Source organism: Urocitellus parryii, chromosome 9 (genome assembly GCF_045843805.1).
Source record: "Urocitellus parryii isolate mUroPar1 chromosome 9, mUroPar1.hap1, whole genome shotgun sequence".
NCBI classification, from domain to species: domain Eukaryota; kingdom Metazoa; phylum Chordata; class Mammalia; order Rodentia; family Sciuridae; genus Urocitellus; species Urocitellus parryii.
In genome coordinates this window covers 27,921,428-27,944,322 of record NC_135539.1, presented here as the reverse complement: position 1 = coordinate 27,944,322, position 22,895 = coordinate 27,921,428, and the positions used below count along the sequence as shown (strand labels likewise).

At 60.1% G+C, this 22,895-nt stretch overlaps 2 protein-coding genes across 8 annotated transcripts in view; one reads left to right on the top strand and one right to left on the bottom strand.

Annotated features, from left to right (window-relative positions):
• The first annotated feature begins 1,020 nt into the window (after positions 1–1,020).
• Tmem120a (transmembrane protein 120A) lies at positions 1,021–6,425 on the top strand. The gene is made up of 12 exons (XM_026396864.2): positions 1,021–1,193; positions 2,645–2,763; positions 2,913–3,029; positions 4,628–4,687; positions 4,833–4,928; positions 5,017–5,106; positions 5,195–5,260; positions 5,350–5,411; positions 5,511–5,603; positions 5,742–5,806; positions 5,895–5,963; positions 6,037–6,425. Exons 1-12 carry the CDS (start codon positions 1,113–1,115, stop codon positions 6,148–6,150), a joined length of 1,032 nt encoding a protein of 343 aa, XP_026252649.1. The 5' UTR covers positions 1,021–1,112; the 3' UTR covers positions 6,151–6,425.
• Positions 6,426–6,486: 61 nt separating this feature from the next.
• Por (cytochrome p450 oxidoreductase) overlaps positions 6,487–22,895 on the bottom strand; it is a 56,805-nt gene continuing 40,396 nt past the window's right edge. For 6 of the 7 annotated variants that reach the window (XM_026396863.2, XM_026396860.2, XM_077802321.1 and 3 more), the window contains exons 3-16: positions 14,706–14,754; positions 13,131–13,259; positions 11,736–11,885; positions 11,145–11,269; positions 10,693–10,782; positions 10,303–10,401; positions 9,330–9,446; positions 9,110–9,228; positions 8,112–8,293; positions 7,849–7,998; positions 7,403–7,673; positions 7,184–7,329; positions 6,996–7,081; positions 6,487–6,913 (exon numbers count right to left, since the gene is read on the bottom strand). In XM_026396863.2, coding sequence (XP_026252648.1) covers positions 6,769–6,913; positions 6,996–7,081; positions 7,184–7,329; positions 7,403–7,673; positions 7,849–7,998; positions 8,112–8,293; positions 9,110–9,228; positions 9,330–9,446; positions 10,303–10,401; positions 10,693–10,782; positions 11,145–11,269; positions 11,736–11,885; positions 13,131–13,259; positions 14,706–14,754 — 1,858 coding nt within the window. In that variant the 3' untranslated portion in view covers positions 6,487–6,768. Of the gene's footprint in view, positions 6,914–6,995; positions 7,082–7,183; positions 7,330–7,402; positions 7,674–7,848; positions 7,999–8,111; positions 8,294–9,109; positions 9,229–9,329; positions 9,447–10,302; positions 10,402–10,692; positions 10,783–11,144; positions 11,270–11,735; positions 11,886–13,130; positions 13,260–14,705; positions 14,755–19,786; positions 19,927–22,895 lie in introns of those variants that run through there. The other variant, XM_026396861.2, reaches the window with a different exon arrangement.

The window sequence follows — 22,895 nt, the reverse complement described above, 5'->3', positions numbered from 1 at the left end:
AATAACAAAAAAGAAAATAGGTGGGGATTCTCCCATCCCCAGAGATGCCAGGCCTAGCCTTGGCCCTTTGCCTCATGCCCAGGCCCAGTGCTATGACCCTCCCAACCCCTGTCTATCACTTGGCACTAATGGCCTTTCTCTGTACCCACCCCCACTCATTGCTGTTCACGGGAAAGACTTCTACCCCGAAGCCCCTGCACCTAAGTTCCTAGAAATTCCTCAGATCTTAAAGGGAGGTGTTTTCCCAGTGCACTTGCTGCAAGCAACCACAGAACGACCTGAGGATTACGAGAGGGCACGTACAGGGGACCAGGGGACGGGTGGGGCATTCAGGATGCCCATCAATGCAGGGGCTTCCCTAAGTTCATTCAGCAAACATGCCCAAGGCCTCCTAGGACTCTCCAGAGTGGGCTGGAGGTGCCCAGATGTGGGAAGTGCCTTCAAGGAGGAGTGGGCTTTGCCAGAGGGGGAAGAGCTTTTCAGGCAGCACCCTCTGTCAGTCTGGGGTGGACTAAGCCTGGGATGGCTGTAAAGCTTGCTGTCTGGCAAGGGACCTCCTGCGAGGCAGGGACAGGGTGGGGAATTAGGCTTGTGCTTTAGGAAGGGCAGCTAGTGGCTATGTGAAGGGCAGTGGAGGTGAGCCTGGAGGCAGAAAGGAGGTGACAAAAAATCCTAGCAAGAGAAGACTCTGGGAATCCCTTCCACCAAGAGGCGCCGTTTCCCAAAGACGAAAAGTGTTTAAGGTCGGTGTCACCTCTCTGGGTCTTCGTTTGCTCCCAGCACCGCGGGCTGGGGCACTGCAGGAAGCACCACGGCATGCAGTTGGCACGGCAAGTGGAACCCCGGCCAGGGGCCGCAGCCACCTTAGCCACCAAGCTGGCCTAGAGTCCTCGGGCGAGACGCCCTTCCAGTGCGTGGCCCCGCCCCTTATCGTGATTGGCTGTTGTTGGGGGCGGGGCCAGCGCGGGGCCCGCGCCAGGTCTTTCTCCATTGGTGGCGGTGGCGGCGCGAGCCCGGAAGCGGACGGGGGCGGAGGTGGAGGCGCCTTGGGCCGGCCCGGGTTGCGGCGCAGTCCTCAACTCGCTGCTCCTGCGGCCCGCGGAGCGGCAGCCATGCAGCCCCAGCCCTCGGACCCGCTGGGCGACTGCCTGCGGGACTGGGAAGATCTGCAGCAGGACTTCCAGAGCATTCAGGTAGGCTCCACTCCCGCCACCCATTGATTCTGAGCCACCTCTCTCTGGCTGAGGTCAAGGGTCGGGCAGCACTGGGTCAGGCAGGCGGGAGATTGGGGTCGGGGGTCTGGAGCCTGGCTTTGCTCCCGAGGGTGGCGAGGCCTCGGGTCCCAGTCTCCCCAGATGGCCCCTCCCAAGTGTCCGGTTACAGTCCACTGTGCTTTGGCTGGGACCCCACTGTGCTGGGTGACTTCGACCTCCAGTGAGGGCATGGAAAGAGACGCGACCCCGGATCCGTCCCCGCCCTTTGCATTTGGACCTGGATCCCATCCTCTCCCAGGAGAGCAGCTGCCCGAGTCCGAGCCAGCCGGCCCGTATTTTGGATCTGTCACTCCACAAACATCCCTTTCCCACCCTCGGCATCTCCTGTCAGAGTGCCATGGGGGAGTGGTGTTTAGATGAAGTCCGTGGCCAGGGTGGGGGGGCTGTCCCAGGTGGGCCAGCATCTAATAGGGGAAGGGAGAGCAGGGCTGACAAGCCCTGTGGGCCTGTGTGGCTGCTTGGGAAAGTGAGGGGAGCAGTGGGTGGGACCATACCCTGCAGGGACCTCCTGGCTCTGGTGGGGATTGGAGACTCTGAAGCCATTGGGAAGCTGCAGGAGCAGTTGTCTGGTTGGAGTTTGTATGTGGCCGGCTGTCCTGGGACCCAGGCAGCAGGAGGTTGCTGGCTTTGACCAGGAAGGAGAGGGTGACTGTGCCTGCACATATCTGGGTCTGAGGGGGGTGTGGTGGCCCACAGACCGAGTTGGTTAGACCTTTGCCTCTCCTGGCCTGATTTCTGCCTTTGCCGGTCTCTATGGCTGCCCCCAGAGCAGCCCTGCCAGCTGCCACCAGTGTTCTCCCTGGAGTCCTGAGCAGACGTCTCCCGGCCTGGCTGCCTCCGCTGGCCTCAGCCACTTGCTGTCCCCACACTGCCTCTTGCCCAATCTCTAGACTGCGCCTTCTTGAGATTCACCCACCAGGGCAAAGTGCTAAGAGAAGCCTCAGGCCAAAGGTGCTGGGGCAGGGGAGGGGACTGGCCTCAAGGCAGGAGGTGCAAGGCTGAAGCCTGATGACCTTTAACCTGGGAGAAAGCATCCAAAATGCCCTACCAGAAGGCACTGTGGATGCCTGACCACTGTCCCCCCCCACCCCTGCCCAACACACACACACTTCCCATCCTTGCAGGTTGGGTAGGCAGGAGGGACTGAGAGGGCCTGAAGCCACCCACTTGGTCCAGAAGGTGGACCTGTGTGACCTTAGAAACCAGACTCAGGACAGAGAGCCTGTGGAGAGGTGGGGACCACAGGAAGATGTCCTGCGACCAGGAAAACCTTGAGGGGCGAGTGCCTTGGGAGAGCGCAGGCGGGTCCCTGGTGGAGACAGTGAGCCCATGTGTCCCAGCTAGCCTGCACCTTGTCCCTTTGGCCCCAGGAGACTCACCGGCTGTACCGCCTGAAGCTGGAGGAGCTGACCAAGCTGCAGAACAACTGCACCAGCTCCATCGCCCGGCAGAAGAAGCGGCTACAGGAACTGGCCCTCGTCCTGAAGAGGTGGGCACCTGCCAGCGGGGCATGGGGGCTGGTGCTGCCCCCCAGGGGACAGCACAGTCTGTCCCCTCTCTGGGCCTCACTGCCCCTTCTGCCCCTCTGGGGTGGGCATGGCGCCTGCTTGCCCCTGCTGACTCTGGCTCCACCTGCAGATGCAAACCCACCCTTCCGTCAGAGGCCGTGGAGGCCGCACAGGAGCTGGAGAACCAGATGAAGGAGCGCCAGGGCCTCTTCTTTGACATGGAGGCCTATTTGCCCAAGAAGAACGGGTGAGCCCAGGCCAGCCCCAGCTGCTGCCACTCCTGGGAGGGAGGGGCTGAGGCCAGATGCCACCTCTTCTTGGTCATTCAGTCAGCCATAGCCAGCACAGTCCCCACACTGTGATGGGCCCTTTGTGGGGGAAGGACCTGGTGTAGGAGTATGGTAAGGGTCACCTAACCGGCCCAGGCAGTCAGAGAAAGCTTCCGTGTCTGGGGGATGCTGAGCTGTCTTCAAGGATGAGAGGTAACAGTGGATGACTGTAGAGGCCGGGAACAAAATGAAGTGGCCAGGGTTTGGGGTCTGGGTGAGAGGGTGGAGTCCAGGGGTGCCAGTGTAAGACTCTGAGCCAGATCTCCCCAGGAGACTGAAGGCTGAAGGCATGGGGGGAGGTTTCTGGAAGGCAGGGAAGCAGGTTAGTGGGCTGAGGAAGGGAGGGAGGGAAGTGCTTGGAGAGGACCTTGGAGAGCCAGCTGGTGGCAGGGAGGGGTGGGAACTGATCTTGGAGCTGGTGGGAGAGCTGAAGAGGGAGCTGGCATGGCTGTGTGGAAGGAGAGTAGTCACTCGAAAGTATCAACTAGAAGTCAGGAGGGTGTCTGGGAGGCTTTGCCTTGGGCACACCTGTTACTCTCTAGGTTGGAAAGAGCTGGGCACGTCCATGGGCAGGGGCAGGTAGTGACAGAGGAGGCGCCTGGAGAGAGAAGGGTGCGTGTGGGCCTTGCTGGTGCAGGATGCAGAGGCACAGAGTTGTGCAGGTGGCTGGCAGTGGCTGGCCGTTTGCAAGAGGCTGGGAGCTGGTTGAGGGAGCAGCCGGGGCTGGAGGCTTTTCTCTGGTGTGGTCAGAGTCCCCCCAGTAAGCTCTTTTGCAGCCTTAGGCAAGTCCCTTCATGGGGAGGTCCACAGGGTCTGAGCCGGAGCAGGAGCCCTGTTAGGGCAGCTGCTCTGCTGTCCCGCCTGGGAGCTACTCAGCAGAGGACAGATGAACCTCATAGGGAGGTGATGGAAATACAGGGAGGCTGTGGTTCAGGGGGGTGGCTGGGAAGTGGCTGCACGGTGAAGGAGGGCATGTGGACTCCTGGCCTGGACAAGGACTCACTAGAATGCGGGGCCCTCAGGGAGGGAGGGGTCCTTGTGGTGTAAGGAAACCAATGGGAATCAGAGCTTTTGGGGGACAGTACAAACAGAGGCTGGAGTTTCTGAGGGAGGCTGTCGTGGGCTGGGAGGACAGGTATGGTCATGGTGAGGGCCTGAGTGGACTCAGAGCTGAGGTTCCTGGGGTCCAGATAGCAAGGAGCTTGTGGCAGTGACAAGAGTTGACTTCATACAGATAGCAGATCCACCACCCAGAACTGAGGAGTGATTGGGGATATGGGGTCTGGGTGGGAGAGCCAGGCTTCTTGAGGCCTCAAGGCTGGGAGGCCGTGGACAGGACGTGGCAGACTGGGGACATTGGTGTACTCCAGGTCAGGATTCCGGAGCAGGCTGGGCTCCAAGTGGAGGTGGCCTACAGCACCCCAAGGGTAGGACTCTTAATGCAGGGTTATGGAGAAGACAGCTGGGTGGAGGGGACCCAGGGCCAAGGCCTCTCAACCCCTCTCCTTCTCTCTAGGTTGTACCTGAGCCTGGTTCTGGGGAATGTCAACGTGACACTCTTGAGCAAGCAGGCCAAGTATGTGGCTAGTGGGCTGGTCTTGCCTGGGTTCCCTTGCCCTGACTGCCCTTGGCTCAGCCTCGGGATTCCAGGTTTCTCTGGTGCCTGCCTGTGCCCTCCTTGGGTCACTGCATGGGGGACCCCCACACGTGTGTGTCCCCAGGTTTGCCTACAAAGACGAGTACGAGAAGTTCAAGCTCTACCTCACCATCATCCTCATCCTCATCTCCTTCACCTGCCGTTTCCTGCTCAACTCCAGGTGGGTGTTCTGCCACCTGGGTGCAACCTCGCACCCTCCTGGGCTCTGATACCAACCCTCCTACCCTTCCCTTCCCTCTCCTCCCCAGGGTGACAGATGCGGCCTTCAACTTCCTGCTGGTCTGGTACTACTGCACGCTGACCATCCGTGAGAGCATCCTCATCAACAACGGCTCCCGGTGTGCAGGGGAGGGCCTGGTTCTCAAGGGCTGCCCTGGGGTGGGAGGCAGGGACAGGGACAGGAAAGACAGTGGCTTCCCCCTACAGGATCAAAGGCTGGTGGGTGATCCATCACTACGTGTCCACGTTTCTGTCGGGCGTCATGCTGACGTGGTGAGTGGCCTGGTTCTGGTGGGAGCTGGGACAGGGCCAGAGATGGCACCCTGGGCTCCCTCACTGCCTGCCTTCTGCTTTCCCCTTAGGCCCGATGGTCTCATGTACCAGAAGTTCCGGAACCAGTTCCTGTCTTTCTCCATGTACCAGAGTGAGTGTCTCGGGGCTTCCCGAGCTCAGGAGGTGTGCATGCGCGGGAGGGGCAGGAAGACCCCCCCTGCTGCCCAGTTCTGAAGCCCGCTCTCCCCAGGCTTCGTGCAGTTCCTTCAGTATTACTACCAGAGCGGCTGCCTGTATCGCCTGCGGGCCCTGGGCGAGCGGCACACCATGGACCTCACCGTGGGTGAGTCGGCTAGGCCCTGCTCTGCAGCCTTGTGGGTACGGGGGTGGGGGTGGGGATGGGGGCAGGAATTTCCCCTTCCTTCTGCTCCTGGCCTCAATGGTGTCCCTGGTTCTTTTGCCCTGGCCCTTCTCCCTGCAGAGGGCTTCCAGTCCTGGATGTGGCGGGGCCTCACCTTCCTGCTGCCTTTTCTTTTCTTCGGACATGTAAGTGGCACGGGTGTCCCCAGCTGCCCGAGTCATCCCCGCTCTGGCAGCCCTGGGTTTGCTGAGTCCAGCTAGCTTTTCCTCTCAGTTCTGGCAGCTTTTCAATGCGCTGACCTTGTTTAACCTGGCTCGAGACCCACAATGCAAGGAGTGGCAGGTGAGCAGGGTCCAGGGGACAGCTGGGAGGGCCCAGCCACGCAGGCTCTCGAGCTGACTCTGGTCCCCTGCAGGTGCTCATGTGCGGCCTCCCCTTCCTCCTCCTCTTCCTGGGCAATTTCTTCACCACCCTTCGGGTTGTGCACCAGAAGTTCCACAGCCAGCAGCGCAGGAGCAAGAAGGAGTGAGCAGGGCCTCCACCTGCTGGCCCCAGAGGGGCCTCTGACCCGTGTGTGGCAGAAGGGTGGGAGGCACCCCTGTGCGTGTGTGGTGCCTTCTGCTCTCCTGGGCTTCGTGGGCTCTGTGGGCCCTGAGGACGACCTGGGCCCCAGCTGCGGGAGCTGGGCGTCAGGGCCTCAATAAAGGGAGCGAGGCAGAGGCGGCCTGATGGATATATTCTCCCATAGGGAGGCTGGGCTCCTGCTGTATCTGGGGTCTCTGTGTAGGCCCAGGGGACACCCCAGGGCTGCTCAAGCAATATCAGGCAAATACAGAAAACAGAACTTTATTCCAAGGGCCAGAAGTTATTTAAAATTATTTACACTCATTCAAAATCATGTGGGGGCCACTAGCTGAGAGAAGGGCCCCTTCTGTACAGCTGCGGAGGGCCTGGGGTGTCACCAAGTGTGGGACCCCGTCCCCCTTGCCATGTGCCCTGGGGTTGGGCTACCTCACAGGCCTGGCCTGCCCCAGTCTGTGGACCTGCCTCCAGTGGCAAGGCCAGGCAGAGACCACCAGGCGGCTGGCAGAGGGAGTGAGGAACATGGTCATGGGGACAGTCTGTGGGTGTGAGGGGCAGGGACCGCCTAGCTCCACACGTCCAGGGAGTAGCGACCCTTGGTCATCAGCTTTTTGATGTAGTCCACAGCCTGGGCATGCTCCATGGCCCCGAGCTCAGCCACAATGTCACAGAAGGTATTCTGTACGTCCCTGGCCATGTTCCGAGCGTCCCTGGGAGGAAGGAGGTGGCAGTGAAGGCTGGGCAGGCACCACCTGGGAATGGACAGGGCCTCAGCTCCCCTCCCCTACTCACCCACAGACGTAGATGTGGGCGCCCCCATTGTGGATCAGCTCCCATAGGTGCTCCGCGTCCCTCTTCAGCAAGTGCTGCACGTAGACCTGCAGGCAGGTGGGCGGCTTGTGAGGGCCAGGGTGCCCCAGCCACCTCCTTGTTGGGTGGCCGTACCCTGCCCAGCTCCCACCAAACTGCCCACCCCTCACCTTGTGGGCCTGCTCCCGGGAGAAGGCCACGTTGAGCTGGGTGAGGGTGCCATCCTTGTGGAACTGGGCCAGCTCCTCGCGGTACAGGTAGTCTTCATCCGCCCGGCGGCAGCCGTAGTATAGCAGTGTCTCCCCCACTTCCTTGCCTGGGCAGAGGCGGCCAGGGTGAGGGGGCTCCCTGCAGCTCCTTGTTCCACCCCATCCCATCCGTCTGCTTACCCTGCTGCCGCAGCCAGGCCCGCTCCTGGATGAAGCCGATGAAGGGGGCAACCCCGGTGCCAGGGCCCACCATGATGACAGGCGTGGTGGGCTTGAAGGGCAGGCGGAACTGGGACTTGCGCACGAACATGGGCACCAGGGCCCGGCGGCCATTCTCCCCAGCAGGCTCTTTGGCCCGAAGCCAGCTGGTGGCCACACCTTTGTTGACACGGCCGGACTTGGTCTCATACTCCACAGCCACGGCACAGATGTGCACAGAATTGGGGTGGACCTGGAGGGAGGGCTAGTGTGAGTGGCAGCAATGTGGAGGCCCCCTGTCCTGGCACCAAGCCTTGTCCCACCCCTCTAGCCCATGCCCCCTCAGGGTCTCCTTGCCAGCAGCTCTCCTGGCCCTGAGGGTCAGGGCTGGGGAGAGGCAGGCAGTCCCAGGCTCCAGCCCACCTCACCTTGGAGGACGAGGCGATGGAATAGTAGCGGGCCTGGAGCCGAGGCAGCAGCTCACACAGGTGGTCGATGGGGGGCCGCAAGGACGGGTAGTCTTGTAGGATGGCCAGGATGTGCCTCCGGGCCTCTACCACCCAGCTCAGGTACAGCTCCTGCCCAAGACCAAGGAATGGTAGGAGTGGGTCGGTGCGGGTGAAAGCTGGGGCCAAGGGGAAGTGGGCTGGGAGGTGCAGCCCTGGGCAGAGGCGGCATGGCGCAGGCTCACCTTGCCCTCGCCTGAGGAGGAGGCCATCTTGCGTAGGTGTTCCTGCTCGGCGGGCTCCGAGGCATACTGTGCCAGCTCATACAGCACGTTGGTGCGTGGAGGGTTGGTGATGTCCAGGTAGTACGTGAGGGCCGTGCGGTAGGAGGTGGGGCAGGGGAAGGGGTGCTTTTTGTTGGACTCCTCTAGGGAAAGGGAAGGCAGAATTTGGGGTGAATGGTCACCCATGGTGGGGGGCGGAAGCTTCAAACCTGCTTTGCAGGAAGCAGGTGCCCAGCTGGCAGTCCAAGCAAGGCTGGCCCTCTCCAGGCCTCCTAGGCCCTAAAGCCAAGCCTCAGGCTGGACTGTAAATCTCTGTTGGAGGGGTCTGGCCAGGGGAAGTGATGCCCCAGGGGAAGCAGAGTTCCTGCTTCTGCAAGGTTTGCCAGAAACCAGCCCCCCCTCCTCCTGCTCTGCTGAGGGCTGGTTCTGGAACCAGGGAGCATGGACAGCCTCAGCATGGACCACAGGACAGGACCAAGCTGGGCTACGCCTGAGGTTGGTGTGTGTTCACAGTAAGTCTTGGGCTATACAGCTCCATGGGATCCTGGGGAAACCACCATGGCTAGTGCTTGGCACCCTGAGCTCTACTGAAGGGACCTGGAAGGGTGTCCAGGGGTGCTGATTCCAGCCCCTGCAGTGACCAGTAAGGAGTACAGCCCAGGCTCACCCTGAGGCCAGGGTTCAGCCTTGCAGACTCTGCCCCACCCAACATGGTGGCTGGGTAGTGTTCCTGCTGCCACCAGGCCTGAGACACACCACCCTCTCTCTGGTGACAGTGACGAGCCTAAGGGAGAGAGCCAGGCCCTACAGCACACGGTCTCTCCTCCCTGCAGAATGGGGCAGGGGGTGTGCAGAACTTATAATGGTGGAGGCTTGGGTGAAGGGCCTTAGGCCCCTGGCATGCAGGGCCAAGCAGAAGCCCAGGGCTTGGCCTAGGAGGCCTTGATTCCAGAACTCACCATCAAGGTTGTTCAAGGACATGACAACGTCCAGGTCTGCACCCAGGATCTCCCCAAGCTGGTTGACAAGAGTGCAGTCGTTGGCTGGGTAAACAGCCACGTGGTCCCCAGACTCATACCTTAAGGGAGACACGAGGCTCAGGAGGCAGTGGAGGCCACTCTGTGCCCGGGTCAGGAAACCCAGAGTGAAGGGTCAGGAAGGGGTGAAGGCAGCAGAGACCTGATTTTGGAGTCGGAAATATCCAATTCTAGGTGCATGAGGTGTCGCTCAGTGCCTTGGTTCAGTTTCCGGTTGGTGGTGACAGCAGCCAAGAATGGGTTCTTCGCATCAAAGGGGCTGGGTGGGGAGAAGAGAAGCTCATCGATTGGCTATGTCTGTGATCTGAATCTTTCTGTCCCCAAAAGACCCTCTGGGCCTCAAAGGGTATGAGGACACCTTGCCAACTGTCAAGGTTTCCCCCATTCCCAGTCGGTGCAGTACTCTTAACCCCGCGAGGTGGCAGAGCTATGCGATCAGGGTCCCCATTTTTGGATGTGGAAACTGAGGCTGGCTCCTAAAATATCGAGGCCCTTCATGCTTTATCCCCTTGGGCAGACTGAGTGGATTCGAGCCAGCTCCGGGAGATGGAACCCCAGGCAGAATCCCCCATCCTCAGCCCCCTCACCCCCATGCCTGGACCCTAATACTGGCAGGGGAATCACTGGGATGTGGAGTTTGCTCTGACAGGGCTGCATCCAGCAGCGCCGCTCTTGACTTAGTGGTACCTGGACACTTGGGGGCTCCAGCAGGGATTTGGGCACCACCAGGGGTACTTGAAGTGGCTTATAGGGAAGTGAGCCTTTTTGCCAAAGTCCAACCTGGACACGGCACAGACCTTGCTGCCTTTCAGGACTGTTGGGGACCAGGGTGTCTACATAGTAAGATTTCAAAGCAAACTGAGGACAAACTGGGTAAGCACCTCTCTCCCAAGGCCTGCCCTGAATGACAGCACCAGCACGGAGCAGGCCCTGGCTCCTGGACAGCCCATCTCTGCTCTGGGCCTCCTGCCCTCCCACCGCGGATGTGAAAACATGGGTTCCCCCACCGCACCCACCCATCACATGGGTCTAGGGAGAAAGGCCCTATGAGGATACACAGCCACCTGATGCTGGTGTTCCAAGGCCATCAGTCCCACCCACCTCCCTCAACTTACGGCTTCTGGTTCTCATAACTCTTCAGACGGCCCATCTCACCCACATACACCTTGGCCATGTCCATGTCCGTGTGGACCACGAGCTCATACTGGCGGATGCTGGAGAGGAGAGCCAGGGGCAGAGTCAGGGGCTGCTGGGCAGGAGCCAGGGGATCCATCCAGACAGGAGGGTCTGGACTGGTATGGGGTGAGTGACCCACACAGGACAGGGTGGGCAAGCAGAGGGGGCTGGCACAGAGCTGCTGAAGTCAAATCCCAGGCCCTGTGAGGGCTGACCCGGCCCTACTCCTGTCACCCTCCTGGGAAGCACAAGCTCCTTTAGCCTGTGACTGACCTGCCAACCCCTCCTTGCTACGTCCCCAAGGCCCCATCTGAGGTTCCCATGCTCACCTGGACTCCTCGCCAGTGGCTTCCACCCCAAAGAACTCGCACACGGCCGGCCAGAACTGTTCCCGCCACGTGATGAAGTCCTCCTCCAGGCTGGGGAGAGGACAGGATGAGCCAGGGTCCAGACGGAGGCGACCCGCTTGGCCCTGTCTTCCAGTGTGGCCCCACATCTCGAGGACTCATGTCACCTGGCCGCCCAGTGACGTCAACCCCAGGCCCAGCACATCCATGCCCACCAGGGCTTGTGTCTGAGCTGGGCCAGGAGCAGGGCATGGGGCACGGTGACAGCGCCCCCAGCAGGGAGGCGAGTCCTGAGTTCCCGCTGACGGGGGCTTGTGCTGCCCTGGAGGCCCATGGACTGCTCCTGCCCTGGGCTCCTGGTCCACAGCGCCCAAGGAGGGTGGCCTAGTGTAGATGGGGGCCCTGAGTGCAGGGGGGCCGGGGTGGACACTCACTTCCCGTCGTCATCACCAAGGCCCAGCTCAAAGATGCGCTGGGCTCCAAGCTGCTCCAGTCGCTGGTCGACGTATTTGCCCATGGCGTTGAAGTGCTCATAGGTCTTGTTCCCAAGGCCAAACACCTGTGCAGACGGGAGGCTTTGAGGCCTGGCCCCTGGCCTGCCCAGGGGCACCTCACGTGGGGGCATCCTTGCGGCCCTGACCAAGCCACCAGGCAGGCCCTGTGGGCCTCTGTACCTGCCAGACACCCACCACCATGAGGAGTACTGGGCAGCCTCTGGCCTGCAGCCCCCGGGGCCCTCTCCACAGCCAGCCTTGAAGGGGCAGTGTGCCCTGCCGACCTAGCTGGTGGCCATGGTTTTCCCTGTCCAGCCAACTCCTGATCATTTTGTTACACTTTCCTGGTCTTTAGTGTCCAGGAACTAATGTCCCCTGGGGCTGGCTGGGAGATGGGAGGAGAAGCTCTCCAGGTGCAGAGGGTCCGTTCCTGGGCAGCCTGCTCCGTTGGTCTCTCCTGGGAGCTAGAATGGGGAGGGGTGGAGACTTCCTTGTCTATGCCGACATGGGTCCAGGGCTCTGTGGACTCACCGCGTACTTGACACCAGAGAGGTCCACATCTGCCTCCTGCAGCCAGTCATAGAAGTCCTGGGCGTTGTCAGTGGGGTCCCCCTCGCCATAGGTGGCCATGCAGAAAACCACCAGGGAGTTGTGGATCTCCGGCAGACTGCTCAGGTCGGCCTGCAGAGACAGGGCCACCACGCCGTGACCAGCCTGCTCGGGTCAGGCCCAGGCCTTTGGTGAGGGGGCAGCAGCAGCTCCCAGCCAGGACGTGGGGACTATGGGATGGGGGAGGTACAGCCAGGGCCACTGCGTGTGAGCAGGACAGTGATGGCAACCTGGTGGGAGAAGGTGCAGTTCTAAAAAGGGGACAGCAAGAATGAGGGGTGAGGACAGTGGCAGGGGACAGGCTGGCTGCTGGGCCCCTCGAGGGCTCCCAGAACCTAGCTCCCTGTGCACTAGGCACCAGATTCCCCAGGGAGAGCCCACCACCCCGAAGGCCCAGGACAGAGCCTGGAGGGGTCTTGCTGGTTTCTGATCAACATGAAAGGGGGCCTGGAGCCGGGTGTCATCAAGACCCCAAAGGCAGGGGAGTGGAGGGCAACGGTGCAGGCACATCCCCTCAGTAATCATGGCCACAACTCCGTGTGTGACAGCAGTGAGGCAACCCGGGTGGACTTCCTCCAGCCTCCCCATCCTGCAGGTCAGATGCCCTTTCCTGCCCACTGCCTCATCCTGGGCTGGTGGCTGGCTGGCACGGGCTCTCCCAAAGCAACAGGCAAACAAATGGGTGGGGCCCCCATGCTGTACAGAGCCCTGGTGGTGACAGCCAGGAAGAGGATGAGCAGATGAGCCCGGGGGGTAGTGCGGCCAGAAGCAGGGAGCAGCCAATGGCAGGGGACAGGATGGCTGCTGGGCCCCTCGAGGGCTCCCAGAACCCAGTCCCAAGGGGAGCTCTGTGGAGGCCCCACTGTCCCAAACCACATCCTCTCCCCAAGCCCCCAGGCTCTCCTGGCCCCTCCTGCATGCGGTACCCTGTCCTTGCCTTGGCCTATGCCCTCACTCCTGGTGATAACAGCCGAAGCACAAGGACAGCCAGAGGTGCTTGCAGATGACCCTGTGCCCTGACCAAGACAGGAGGAAGCTGCCTGGGGGCGGGAGCCGAGCTGCTGGTCCCCCAGCTTCCCACATCCACACTCTTGGGCGGAGGTGGGTGGGGCAGAGGTCTCCTGAATTCTGAGACCCTTTAATTTTTTAAGCCACACCCAATTCACTGGGGATTGAGTCCCTTCTGGGGACCAGACCAGCACCTGTGAAGCCCACACTGGCGGCCCCAGCAGCTGAGCACCAACAGCTCTGGGCTGTTCCAACAGCCTGATCCTGTCTGTCCCTCCAGCTAACCCGGCCCTTTTGACCCACACTCACCAGATCATACTCCTCGGGGTCTGCGGCCATGCCCCGCATCCCATAGCGGTGGGCATCCTTGGATAAGCGGTTGGCAAACTCCTCGGCCGTCCCCGTCTGGGAGCCATAGAACACAATGATGTTCCGCCCCTAGGAAGGCCAGATGCTGGTCAGTGAGGGACCAGAGCCAGACCCCCCACGCTCCAGGCCACACGACCGTGTGGGCATCCTCCTTCCCCCCAGGCTTCCAGTCCTGTCACTCTGGGAATGGACCCTACTGTCACGGCCACTGTGATGGAGGAGGGCAAAAGTCACAGTTTAATATGCCAGAGCCATCTCAGTGATAACACACTGCACTGCTTTCTAATGCTGTAAAATGTTTAAAAAGCAACCAAAGAAGGTACCATGTACGTGTGTGCGTTCTCGGTACCTGCAGGGGTTGCTTCCAGGACCCCACCTGCTGAATACCCAAATCCACAGCTGCTCAAATCCCTTTTGCACGACAGCGGATTTGCACAGAACCTACGCACCTGCCCATCAACTTGAAATCACCTCTAGGTCACCTCAGCTACCATGAGGTGGATGCTACACAGCCCACACTGATCGTTTAGGGATAATAAAGCATGTGCAGGTTCAGAATTCTTTTTCCAAATATTTTTGATCTATGGTTTATTGAAACCACAGCTGTGGGACCTGAGGACACAGAGGGCTGACCGTAGTGACACAGCTGGGGCGTGGCTCCGTGGCAGAGCACTGCCCAGTGTGTAGAGGGTGCTGGGTTCAGTCCCAAGCAGAAAAAGCCGGTGACATGAAGCATGAAACTTCAGTCACAGGATGTGAATGCAGACAGCTCGACCAGGGCCTCAACAGGGAAATACGGAAACAAACCCAAACTCATGGAATTCAGCGTAGGAAAAAGGTGGCATTTCAATTGGAGTGGGGCGGGGGAGAGGGACTCTGCCACCCAGTTACATGACAAAGTAGCCTGGGCCCACCCTCCTTGTCTCACACTGGACCAGTCCCCAGTGTCAAACTGAAAAACCACCACTACAGCCCTGGAAGCAGCAGAGCTCCCCTCTCCAGGGCAGGGAAGGCCTCTCACGTCACACAGAAGTCACCAAAAGCACAAAGGAGACTGTGTCACTTCAGCATGGCAGGCCAAACCCCTAACCTGCTCCCAACCCCGTCTCACAGGCCGGGTCATCTTCCTGACCCTGGTAAGAAGTTCCCAGAAAAGAGCCCATAGGAAAGATGGGTGAGACAGACATCTATTAAAAGAAAAGGAAAAAAGGCTGCGGGGGGGAGGGGGGTACCACCGAATTAGAAGAAAAAAGCCTCATCATAAGAACAATGTCAGCCAGAGCGACACCGAGACCCGACCTTTGCACACGAGGAGGATCCACTTCTACAAAAGAAGCACCAGTCAGAAAACAGAGCAGACCATCCCAGCGGGAGCAGGTGGCCTCAGGCTCTGGGTCCGGGAGGACACGCAGGCTGCACCTGGCACCTGCCCTGCTAGCCAGGCCCTCTGTGCAGGCAGGTGGCCCTCAGCCAGGCTCTCCATTGCCACGCCCCCAGGGCCAGACTCGGACTCACTGTTTTCTTCATCTTCTCCACGAAGCTGCTCTCCTTGACGGATGTGGTCCTGAAACACAAAGCGCAAGAGTATGGGATGTGAGTGATATGGGACATGCATCTGTGCCCTCTGCCACTTTCCAGGGACCAGGCCAGCACATGGCCCTGGTCCAGCATTAGGGCTGGAGGAGGCAGGCCCAGGGACCCCACTATCCATCTACAGCCTCCTGTGACACCAATACCTTGTTCAAAACTCTGCCCCCAGACAGATGTGAACCTGTTTCCCTAAAATGAAGAGACTTGTGTCCCTCTTCCTCCCCATCTCAGCCAAAGGTTCCCCTTGCCTTACCTCACCTCCAATTCCTGATCCTATCTCACACAGCCACTGGAGTTTCCTAAATGCAATTCTGAACTCACCCCTACCCTGCCTCACTCTAAAACCTTCAGTGGCTCCTAGGACCCACAGAACAGGGTACACAGCTTCACCCACTATGGCTTCACCAATTCTGCCCGATGTCCTGACTTGCATGCTCCACCCACGTAACAGTCTGAGCTATTATCTCCACACTGCTGGCTCCACCTCCGTACCCAGCAGAACACTGGTCTACCTGTCAGGCCCTGCTCCTGGATCAGATCCCACTCGCACCCCTGGAGCTGGGGCTGAGTTTAACTGGACCCTTCTGTTCCTGGCACTTCAAGGCCTGACTTAGACGGGGTCCCCTTCAGGGCTGACCCCAGCATGTCAGGCCCAGCACAGGTCTGAGACTGCTCCGGCTGTCTCTCCACTCTCCACTCCTCAGTGTCTGGCCCCTTCCCCTTCCTCTCTCCATTTTCTGTCCTTCTCTTCCCTCACTAAGTTGCTAAGCCCGGCTTTGAACTTGCGATCCTCTTGCCTCAGCCTCCAAAGCTCAGCTGCATCCATTAAAGACGACACCACGAAGGGCCCGATAGGCAACTTGGCCCAGAGAAGTGACTACAAGAGACGTGCATCTGACAAAGACAGGGACGGGGACGCCAGATGCCTATAGGTCAGCCAGGCCAAGACCCACGACTCTAATAGGTCCATTCTCCACGCAGCAGAATAGCGTGTTCAATGTCAGGCAGGGGGGTGAGGAAGAGTGCGGCGACTGCACACCCACTGACGGCAGCCAGGACCAAGCCAGCCCAGCCCCAGCAGGTGAGGCGGGCAGCATGTGGGAGCCCAGCCCTGCCAGCAGGAGGGACAGGGGCGGATGCCCTGGGGTGCACTGCTACCAGGGATGTGAGCTCACCCTGCAGCCCAGCATCGCTCTTGGCGGACCCCTGTGTGGGGATGTCCACAGGGGCATGCGACCTTAGGAGACACCCTCAGGCCCACAGCAGAAGAATGAGCCATCCGTGGTAGAGCCACACGGTGGAAGGTTCTAGTCCTCTGCGGCACAGACAACAAGAAGCTGCCATGACTCACCAACACGAACAAATCTCACGGACAAGATGTTGACCAAGGCCGGCTACACAGAGTCCATAACGTGATTCCAAGATGTGAATTTCAAAAACAGATAAACCAGGAGGGCGCCTTGGCACACGCATGTAATCCTAGTGCTCAGGAGGCTGAGGCAGGAGGATCAAGAGTTCAAAGCTAGCATCAGCAACTTAACAAGGCCCTAAGCAACTCAGCAAGACCCCGTCTCTAATAAAATACAGAAAAGGGCTGGGGATGGGCTCAGGGGTTAAGTGCCCCTGGGTTCAATCCCTGGTACCAAAAAAAAAAAAAAAACCAGACCAACCAACTTATGTAGGGACATTAGATAGGATGGCTGTTGTGCTTAGGGGCGAGGTGCTGATCACCATGGGTGGGCTGATTGGGTGGTGATGGCTACCACCTGTTCACATGACAGAACTGTCAATCTGCCACTTGGGAAGCAGACGCACCTTCCTGTAGCTGTACCTCACTAAACTGTATAGACATGAGCTGCACACTCCTGTGTCATTTGCTCCCAACACCCTCACCCCACTACCAAGGCCCCCAGACAGGCAGGAGGTGACGGGCAAGGCGGCTGCTCTGGGGTTTGACGTGCGCCTGGGTAAACTTGACCCAGAATCACTGTTCCTCGACCAGTGAGAGGGAGCAGTACATCCTCCCTCCAGGGGTTTTTGCAAGGATCAAATAAGAAGCAGGACTTGGAGGATCCATCCAGCATGCTGGCAAGTGGCAGGTTCAGCCTCCCTGGTCACTATCACACTAGACAAGGAGCTGCAACCACAGGCTGGCCTGGCCACTTGCAGGACACTGTTGTCCGGAGGGAAGCCACCAGGCCCTCGCAGAGCACAGCGACTACAGCGTATGTGCCGGGTGCCCGTGGTTCCCACGGGCTCACAGGTCACCTAGTGGCTGGCTGCTTCTGCGCTCAGTGGCCCCTGTGACCCCAATTTCTCCTTCAGACAAGCCAGCCCAACTGGCTGCACTTTCCACAAACAGGGGAGGCCAGGAATAGACGGGGCAGGGTGGAAGAGAGGCGAGCTGGGCTGCCTGGGTGGCTGGGGATGGCAGTGGGACAGGGCTAGCCTGAGGGGGAGGGGATGGGTTGGGAGGTCTCCCTCTATCCCTGTGTCCCTTGTCGAGGCTCTCTAGGGCCATCCAGAGTACCTCCCTGCACACGGTGGCCAGTCCACAGGGTGCAGATGCGCCCTGCACAACCCTGGGTGAAATGTGAGGAGGGCTGTGAAGGCTTCCCCGGTGTCAGCCAGGCCCTGAACACACCTCCTCCCCAGCGCTCACCGGCCATGTGTACCCACCCAGAGGGAAGCAAGAACGATGCCCTGCTACACGGAAAAGCAGATTAGCGGGCAGCACAGAGGGGCCAGGGCCGGGCCCGGTGGCAGAGCTCTGGCCTGGCGTGCACAGGCCCGGGTTCCACTCCAGCACCGTAGTAAATCCACTATGAGGAAAAGCAGCACAGTGACACCATTGAGCTCAGAAGTCCAGGGGAGCCACACCAAGGAGCTGAGGGTTCTCTCCTGGGCTGGGGGAGTCGCTTTTCTTTGGTGGCATTAGGGATGGAACCCAGGGCCTCATACTTGCTAGGCAGATGCTCTACCACCCTTTCTATTTTGGGAGACACAGGCTCTCACTAGGTTGTCCAGGCTGGCCTCAGCTGGGGATCGTCCTGCACAGCAGAGAAGACAGTGGGGGCTGTCTCTTCTGTGTTTGAGTTGAGTTCCTATCTGCAGCTCTCCTGTCCCTTTTCTCTTGTAAGGAACATGCAGCGCCTAAGAAGGAAGAAATGACCACCGAGTGTGGGGACAGACTCATGGGTTGACTTGAAGGCCCTCATGGCCCTCAGGTGAGGGAAACTGGAACAGTGAGGCCCTGAGCAGAGGCAGCGTCAGGACGTTCTGGACGGAGGCCGCCCACTCTGCAGTCTCCAGGAGGCCTGTCCCACTGCCTGCCTCTCCCGACTGGCTGCTGCCCAATCACCACTACCCATGTGAATGGACACGGCATGCTGCAGCCTGAGCTCCACCTGCCCTTCCTCTAATCCGTCGCCAATGCCTACTGTCCTCTCCAGGCCCCCCTGTCCCCCTGTCCCAACGGCATGGTTACTTGCCGCCGTCTTCCACACAGAGCTTTCCGCCACAGCTTCTGACTGCTGCATCCAGGTTGGTGACTCTGGGGAGGTGTGGTGTGTCTTTCGCCAATGGCCACAGCACCTGGCACCCAGCAGTGATGTTTTACAGCCTTTCTGATGGTCAGTCCTGAGTCCTCTGCCCAGCATCCAGGGGCCAGAGGTGGGCAAATGCCCTGGAGCCCTTCTCTCTGCTTGCCCCCTTCCAGAGATAAGCCACCTCCCACGTCCTCTCAGAGGGCAGATGTCCTCAGAGTCACATCTCTAACAAGGTGGACCTATAGCCTCATCGAGGAAAGGAGCCCTGCTACCCAGAGGCCCTGGTTCTCCCTCCTTAGATAGGGAGTGAGAGGCTGAGACTAGCGTGTGTCACTTCTGCCCAGGGCTGTCCTCTGGCTCCAGGAGAGGGGCTCCTGGAGACTGGTCAAGCGGGGCGCTGAACTGCCTGTGATTGTGGTCCAGCCAAGAGCAGGCACGTCAGCAAGTCCGCCCGCGGAGGCCGCCCTCTGAACACGCACTTGGACTTGGTGCCCCTCCACGCGCCTGGGATTCATTAACACCCAGGGACCACAGTGTCCTTGGGAGGCAGGAGGCCGTCCATGTCAGTCTGTGATTTCAAAAGCAGTGGGCAGCACCAGGTGGCATGGCTGTGTGGTGGGTGGGATGGCTCGTGCCCCAGCTGTGGAGGAGCAGGTGCTCAAGGCCAGAGAAGGAGGAAAAGCCTCTGGGGACAGCTGGACCTATTCTCAGGGACAGAAAATGGCTCCCAGGACAGAAAGCCACGGACAGGGACCATCCGCTGGCGGGAGCGCAGCTCAGCTCTGGTGGGCCTGGAGGAGGCCTAGGCGGCCTCTGTCACAGAAGAGCCGGCTACACTCCAGGCTGCGAACTCTGGCTGGCCAGCGGTGGCTGCAGGCGTCAGAGGGTGAACGAGGTGTGCGAACCCACCCCGTCCAGAGTAAAGTGCTCCCAAGAAGCAGAGGCCAGCGCCTGTGTCCTCAGTGCTCCACCCTCTCCCCCCCAGACTGGCCTCCTGAGGTCCTGAGGCAGCGGTGCTGAAGTACAGGCAGTGGACGCTGTGCCAGGGCACCCCTGGGTCCCCACTGGTGAGCCAGTCCTGCCTGAGGAGCAGCTCCAGGACTCCCTGCCCACTCCAAGACCTACTCGGGGGCTCAGAGATGCAGCCACCTGCGGAGGCCGAGGGCCACACCCCGGGCTGCTCCCACTTGGCTCCTCACCAGTCCCAGGTGAGGGGAGGTGAACAGCTTCCTGCCAAGTCCCCACTGCATGACCATAGGAACTGCAGGGCCTGGGCCAGCCACCCCTAGACTCTGGGAAGACAGCCGCCGGGAATGGCCGAAGCCACCGGCCCACTCTCCAGAGCCTCTGCCTCCAGGGGTCCCTTCCCGGAAGCACGTTTCCTCACTCGGATGGAAGGATGCCAGGTGCCCCCTGCTAAGGGGCGCCTATGCAGCCTGCACTAGAGCCGGGACTGACCTTCTCAGGGTGGGCTCGTCTGGCGGAGATGAGTACGTGCACCCCATGGCCTCTGGTTCTCAACTCCAGCACTTAAGGAAAAGGGAAGGTCCCAGCTCTCTGCTGGAAACTGGCAGGAAGCCAGCAGGCAGGAAGTTCGGCTGTGTCCATTATCAGTGTGGTGGGGCAGGCTGCCTGCTCCGGGGCCTCTGCAAGTGCCGCTGGACCCTTGGAATCTCCCGGCACCCCTGTCGGCCTCCGTCCCCAGGAGCCCGGGAATTGCAACATCTGGCAGTTCCAGCAGGGAGGGGTCAGGACTGGAGACCAAAGCCTCCCGTGATCCCCTGCGGCTGGGGCGACCCCCCTTCTGTATGGACCAAGGGAAGGAGAGAACCTTTCCAACCCCGACTGAGTCTCCTTGGTAACTGTTTATATCACAGCCCTTCTCCCTGCACCCTCCCCCTTCCCACTTACAAAAAAAAAAAAAAAAAAAGGAAGTCCTGTCTCCGAACAAAGCTCCAGCCTCCAGCCAGCCAGGCCTGCAGGTTGCTATGGCAGGGCTGCTGCTCCTGAGGAAGCTGTCCCAGCCCTGCCAGGGCGTCTCGGGCCCCATTACATGAGCTCTGGGTCGATCTTCCACCAAGAGAGAGCCATGGAGCCTGAGACACTAGGTATGTGCCACCTGGGAGTGTCCTGTGTGCTGGAGGACCAATACCTTACCATGTGCAGAGGGGCCTGCAGGGAGGCATCCATCTGTCTTACGGAGGCCCCTCCCCAGGTACCTAGCACAGACGGCTGGAGAGGCAGCAGCTGGGCAAGGCCCGAGCCCAGACACCACGTGGCTCCAGAACAGAGCACGCAAGGTTCCAATTAGGCTTTTCCACCCCTAAATTGGGAGCAGAAGGCTCTGGTTCAGGCCTCAGCAGTTAGCTGCAGTCCACCCAGCGGGCAAGAGGAGGAAACACAGGGTCACCCGGATGAAAGAAGACACCGGGTGTGCCCATCCCAGGCCGCATGGAGCCTCACTCTGAAGACTGCAATTCAAATTTAATTTTCTGCCTGGCAGGACTGATTCCTTCTGGGCCTCCCCTCCTGGGCAGCCCGTGGAGACTGCACCCCTGCACAGCCTGGTGCCTGGCAACCAAGCTCCGCAGGGTAAGAGACACCCAAAGTGCAAGAGGAAGGACGAGAGAGAGGCCAGGAACACGATGGCAGCAGAGGTGGGTGGCCAGCCTCGGTGAACCACAGAAGATAGTCCAAGAAGGTCCCAGGCCTCCACCACAGGGACCAGCAGAGCTCCAAGGGACTCTGGGGAGGCAGACCCCAGGAAAGACCCGCCTTTGGTGAGGGCAGACAAGGCAGCTTTCCGAGGACACAGGCCTCTGCATCAGGAGGGCGCTGGCCTTGGCAGGTGAAAGGTCGCAGCCATGTGGGAGATCTCAGGTCAAAGACAGAGGGACCTGGAGCCATTCCACAGCACCTGGTACAGGCTGGCGTCCAAGGACCTCCCTGTTTCACTTCATCCTTATCACCCCAGGCAGCGGGAGGGCTTCTGTCCCCAAGTGACTCAGCCCCAGGCCTGGGAACATCCACAGCCACTGTGGCCAGCACCAGGCTGGGTCAGCTTCTGCACACCCTCACCAGCTGGGCCCCAGCACTGCTGCCAGGGTCCAGAGGCCCTGGGCATGTTCCAAGAACACATCTCATGTCCTTCCTGGGTCCCTAGGCCTTGTCATTCAGGGTGCTCCTGGGCCTCTGCCGTGTCCCTTCAGCATGTATTGATAAGCACACAGACGAGAACAAGACTCACGGCCCAAGAAACCGGCCACTAGCCCAGGTAGCCTGGTCTGCTGCACAGCAGTCCCCGGACACTCCAGAGACCTGAGGCCCATTTGGCAAGTGTCAGGTACAAGGGAAGGGAAGCCAGGCATGGTGGAACACACCTGTAATCCCAGCAGCAGCTAAGCAAGACCCTATCTCTAAATAAAATATAAAAAGGGCTGGGGGTGGAGCTCAGTGGCTAAGGGCCCCTGGGCTCAATCCCTGGTACCAAAACAAAAGCAGGGGAGGGAGGTGGGAGAGGCCAAGACTGAGGAGCAGGACACAAGGGGAGGGAGGTGGGAGAGGCCAAGACTGAGGAGCAGGACACAAGGGGAGGGGTGCCTGGGGCCAGCGCCTGCTCCAGGGCTGCTGACCCGACTCCCTCAGGACTTGTCCTGGATTCCTGCCGGTCCTGCCCTTCCCCTGCTGCCTCCTGTCTCCCAGCCTTCTTCTGGGAGCCCCTCATCCTGACAGCCCAGCGGGTGTACCCTGAGACCCCACCGACCCAAGCTGTTAGAGCACTTGTCACTCTGCACCACCAACTGCATGTGGCCCTGAGGACACTCTGCCTCAGTCCCTGTGCCGTGTGCTTGGCACACAGAGACGGGACCACCAGCAGCACCAAGTACCCTGAGGACACCCAGGAGGTCAGGAGGGCACCTCTGCTTGCTCTGCTTGCTGTTTCCCGACAGGCGTGTCTGCAAGTTCAGCCACCAGCAGGAGTGCCCCCAGCTCATCAGGAACCAGGAAAGGCCGGGAATGCTCCCTCAGGTGGCAGCAGAAGAGCCAGATGTGCCTTTCCAGCTTCTTCCCCAGGGGTAGAGGTCCAGGCTCCCCGGAGCTTGTCTATGTGTGGATCTCACCCACGTCCCTTTCCATGTGCCAAGGTGCAGCGACCTCCACAGAAGACTGACCCTGAGCTGCCCTGGCAAGACCTCCAGCTCCCTCTCCACCTGCCAGGTTCAAAGACAACAGCAGACGCACACGATCCTGCACCCTTGATTCCCGGCTCTCCTGGGCTCTCTGTCAAGAGCAAGCCCCAAGATAAAGGTCACTCAGAGAGATGAGGTCTTCTGTGGCTTTTCAAACGACCCCCAGTGGGATGCCATCTGCAAAACCCAGACTGTGGGAAACTATGAAATAACTGAGCTGCGAGGAAGGAGGCCTGTGAGGCTGCGGGGACCTGACACAGTGTTAGGAAAAGCTGCCACACAGGCTGAAGCTACAGAGTGCCGCGAATGTGATATTCTGGAAGAGGCTCAAGTACAGGAACAGGAAGAAGATCAATGGTTGTCAGAGGCTGGGTGGG